The sequence below is a fragment of the Babylonia areolata genome, chromosome 34 (assembly GCF_041734735.1).
Source record: "Babylonia areolata isolate BAREFJ2019XMU chromosome 34, ASM4173473v1, whole genome shotgun sequence".
NCBI classification, from domain to species: domain Eukaryota; kingdom Metazoa; phylum Mollusca; class Gastropoda; order Neogastropoda; family Buccinidae; genus Babylonia; species Babylonia areolata.
In genome coordinates, this window is record NC_134909.1 from 11,230,903 (window position 1) to 11,235,793 (window position 4,891).

The 4,891-nt window shown below is 42.5% G+C and overlaps 1 protein-coding gene across 1 annotated transcript in view; it reads right to left on the reverse strand.

Annotated features, from left to right (window-relative positions):
* Nucleotides 1-1,818: 1,818 nt before the first annotated feature.
* The window catches only part of LOC143277665 (uncharacterized), a 36,457-nt gene continuing 33,384 nt past the window's right edge, over nucleotides 1,819-4,891 (reverse strand). The window contains exons 16-17 of the mRNA XM_076582573.1: nucleotides 3,541-3,711; nucleotides 1,819-2,148 (exon numbers count right to left, since the gene is read on the reverse strand). Coding sequence (XP_076438688.1) covers nucleotides 1,964-2,148; nucleotides 3,541-3,711 — 356 coding nt within the window. The 3' untranslated portion in view covers nucleotides 1,819-1,963. The remainder of the gene's footprint in view (nucleotides 2,149-3,540; nucleotides 3,712-4,891) is intronic.

Consider the following 4,891-nt stretch of genomic DNA (forward strand, 5'->3'; position numbering starts at 1 on the left):
GTTGTCCAAACAAAGGCAGTGCAAATTCTGAAAAGGTAGTTTCAGTGGTAGGCTTCCCATGAAGTCATAATATGACCTAGTGGAGTGATGGCCTGGAGGTAACGCGTCCGCCTAGGAAGCGAGAGAATCTGAGCGCGCTGGTTCGAATCACGGTTCAGCCGCCGATATTTTCTCCCCCTCCACTACACCTTGAGTGGTGGTCTGGACGCTAGTCATTCGGATGAGACGATAAACCGAGGTCCAGTGTGCAGCATGCACTTAGCGCACGTAAAAGAACCCACGGCAACAAAAGGGTTGTTCCTGGCAAATTTCTGTAGAAAAATCCACATCGATAAGAAAAAGAAATAAAACTGCATGCAGGAAAAAAAAAAGAAAAAAAAAGGGTGGCGCTGTAGTGTAGCGACGCGCTCTCCCTGGGGAGAGCAGCCCGAATTTCACACAGAAAAGTCTGTTGTGATAAAAAGAAAAGAAAGAAATACAAACACAAATACCTCTCGTTCTGCAAGCGACAAAAAGTTCCACCACGAAAGCAGGCCTGCAAATCCCCCCTATCATCTGAGGGCAATGACAACAAGAGAGGCAAGGCCTTCAAGACTCACTTGTGATACACTTAAAAAAAAATCCAAGCTTTTTATGTATTGAGTATAATTTCAAAATGTAATGTTTAAGATGAGAAAGATCAGTTTAAAGCAAATTAACTCCCCTAGCATTAATTACAGAGTAATTCCCCCCCCCCTTTTTTTTTTTTTACTATCTGCACCAAAACGCTTGCAAAATGAATAAAACTTCCATGCTTAGAAAAAGAAGTTCCTGTTTGAACAGAAAATGATAACAATGACTGCTCTTCTTGTTGGGTCAGAATATCAGATCAAAGTGCCAAGTTTAGAGAATACAAAAAATATAAATATAACAGTAAATGCAGTTTGCATATAATTAGGCTTCATTTTTGTGTGTGCCCATCCCAGAGGTGCAATATTGTTTTAAACAAGATGACTGGAAAGAACTGAATTTTTCCTATTTTTATGCCTAATTTGGTGTCAACTGACAAAGTATTTGCAGAGAAAATGTCAATGTTAAAGTTTACCACGGACACACAGACACACACAGACAACCGAACACCGGGTTAAAACATAGACTCACTTTGTTTACACAAGTGAGTCAAAAATGAATCAGATTTTCATGTCAAACAGGGGTGTTGCGAACTTCGGGGGCAGGTTGGGAAAGTGAAAGTCAAAACGGTGAACACTTTCAGACCTGCGCCTGAGTAATGCTCTGGAGTCAAAACTTTGTTTCTCAAAATAAAACGGTTTCCATGTTCCTTTATTATCATGCATGAACTGCAAACAAAGGGAACTAACTACTACGGTATTTCCGGCTGTAACCACACAAGTAAAACAAACCCACAAAAACAAAACAAAACAAAACAAACCCCCCAAAAAACAACAACAAACAAACAACAACAAAAAACAACAAAAAAACAAAAACAACCCCCCCCAAAACAACAACAACAACAACAAACAAACAACAACAACACACACACACACCCCCAAACAACCCGTCTGATTTCAGTATATTTCCTGTGTCCCTCCCCCTTGCCCCCCCCCCCTCCCTTTCCCCCTTCATCAGAAAAAGGGAAATAACTCTGGAAGGCTGAAAATTCACACAGTTTACCTGGAGCAGTATATCTCCAGACCACTTTCTGTTTTGGGCCTATTTTTTTATTTATTTATTTTATTTATTTAAAAAAAACACCTGTTTTATAACTTTAAACAGCTCTTTCGACTGCCCCCCCCCCCCACCCTCCCACCTCCCCGGCAATAAAGTTTATTTATTTATCTATTTTATTAAAGGGGGGTGCGCGAAGAGAATAATCATTGTAACAGTTTCCAAAATGTATCCTAACTTCCTTCTTTGTGTGTGAGCGCTCAGTGCAGATTCATCCGCAAGACAGTGGCCAACAGATTCAGATTTTCATGTCCGACAGGGCAGAGAGAACGTCTGGCAGATAGGAGGAGCAAAAGGCGGAGCGCTTGAGGGGGTGGCAGGCGCAGACTTCCAGAGGCTTTTCGGAACTGCAACGCGTCCACAGTTGTCCCCACTGTCTGAGGATGGAGCTGTCGTTGGGGTCTTTGCACGCTGCTCCTTGCACTGTAACGTTCACATGTGTGTGTGTGTGTGTGTGTGTGTGTGTGTGTAAATGCCCACACGCACAGACACAGACAGACAGACACACACACATACACACAAGCACACACGCGCGCGCGCACACACACACACACTCACACGCACACACGCGCGCGCACACACACACACGCACACACACACACACACACACTCTCTCTCTCACACACACACGCGCGCGCGCGCGTTCGTCATTATCTATTTATCCAAATGTACATGAATAAACAAAACATACAATTAGATAAACAAATGAATAAACAAATCAATATACACATATATAAATGACGGGCGCAACAGCCGAGTAGTTAAAGCGTTGGACTTTAAATCTGAGGGTCCCGGGTTCGAATCTCAGTAACGGTGCCTGGTGGGTAAAGGGTGGAGATTTTTACGATCCCCCAGGTCAACATTATGTGCAGACCTGCTTGTGCCTGAGCCGCCTTCATGTGTATACGCACGCAGAAGATCACATACGCACGTTAAAGATCCTGTAGCGTTTGGTGGGTTATGGAAACAAGAACATACCTTGCATGCACAGGCCCCGAAAACGGTGTATGGATACCTAAATAGCGGGGTGAATTAACAAAACGGTCATAAGTGTAAAATGTTATATGTCCGTATGAGACACACACACCACACACACACACACACACACACACACACACACACACACACACACAGAGTGCGTGTGTGTGTGTGAACTTGAAACCTGACTGAATGACACAGGAAACGAATGACGAGCACCCAAATGGCAACTGTCAGTCGGCTCTACCGAGGTAGGCAGCCTGTTGTGCAAGTCAATGACTCCCTGTTTGTTTTAGAGACTTAGGTCTCCGACCAAGGACAGGCGCTGTATAAGTATCCATATCATCATCATCTTTATCAAGACTTTCCTCTCCTATCAGCATTTCCTCTAGACTCTCTCTCATGTATGAAAGTAGTTAGCTGATTTTGTATGTATATTTGTAAAGCTGTATTGTGTGTGCGTCGAATGTATGTATGTATGTATGCATGTGTGTAGTGTATGTATGTATGTATGTATGTATGTATGTATGCATTGTACGTACGAATTTGTATGCGCAAATATATGTTAATTGTGTATGATTGTGACTTGAGAACTGAGTCTGTTTTGTATGCGTGTCTGTGTGGACTGTAAAGCGCTTTGTGCAATGAGGAAAGCGCTGATAAATGTCCAGTTATAATAATAATAATAATTTGTTGTTGTTGTTATTATCATTATCAGTATTATCATCATTATCATTATAATTATCATTGTTATCATCATCATCATCATCATTATTATTATTATTATTATTATTATTATAACACTGATCAGTGCTTTTCTTGCCGCACATGACTTACCCCCCTTCTCCCCGCACAGAGAGGGCGTGTCGAAGAGAGAACCGGTTTCGGGGATCGGTTTGTTATTGACGCCATAGTCCTGGGTGCACACGCACTCTGCTCCGTCCCTCGTGAACTTGTCACCAAGGTAACGCCAGCGATAGGGAACTTCCGACACATTGGTGCACGGCTCTGAAACGGCGCAAAACAATGCATCGTTTAGCAAATAGTAAAGAGTGGTAACTCTCTCCATTCACAAACTACACAACTTCAAGTCAGTGCTGCTTCCGCTACCGATTCAGCTAGCACACAGGTAAATAAAAGGTGCATTGGAACAAACCCAGCTCGGACACTTCCTCTCAAAAAGGAAGCGCCGGGCATGTCCTTATACCGATCATCTGACACGTGCACACAGCAGCAAAGACGGATGAAATGTGCAAACAGAAATAAGCTTTTATTCAAGACTGGAATAGCCTCTTTAATCCTGAACAAACCACACAGAACACACGGACAATACAGAACAAACACATGGTTGCCTCGGTGGTTTCTCAAAGCAGGACTGACTTGAAGTTGTGTACCTTGTGAATGGAGAGAGTTACCACTCTTTACTATTTGTTAATCATTTCATCTCCTGGCCTCATTGTTTGTCGATGTATCGTTCGTTTGCTATTACTGCTGCTGCTGCTGCTGCTGCTGCTGTTGTTGTTGTTGTTATCGCTGCTGCTAACTCTATTGTTGTTGTTGCTGCTACTTCAACTGTTTTGTTGCTTTTTGTTGTTGTTGCTATTTCTACTGTTGTTGTCGTTGTTGTTGCTGCTGTTTCTACTGTTGTTGTTGTTGTTGTTGCTGCTACTTTTACTGTTGTTGCTGCTACTTCTACTGTTGTTGTTGTTGCTGCTGCTACTTCTACTGTTGTTGTTGTTGCTGCTGCTACATCTACTGTTGTTGTTGTTGTTGCTGCTACTTCTACTGTTGTTGCTGCTGCTACATCTTCTGTTGTTGTTGTTGTTGCTGCTACTTCTACTATTGTTGTTGTTGCTGCTGCTACATCTACTGTTGTTGTTGTTGTTGTTGCTGCTGCTACATCTTCTGTTGTTGTTGTTGCTACTACTTCTACTGTTGTTGTTGTGTTGGTGCTGCTGGTGCTACTTCTACTGTTGTTGTTGTGTTGTTACTGTTGTTGTTGCGTTGTTGTTGTTGTTGCTGCTACTTCTACTTTTGTTGTTGTTGCTGTTGTTGTTGCTGCTACTGCTGCTTCTACTGTTGTTGTTGTTGTTGTTGCTGCTAGTACTACTACTTATTACTACTACTGCTACTACTATTACTGCTGCTACTACCACTACTACTACTACTGAATCAATCACCTATTGCA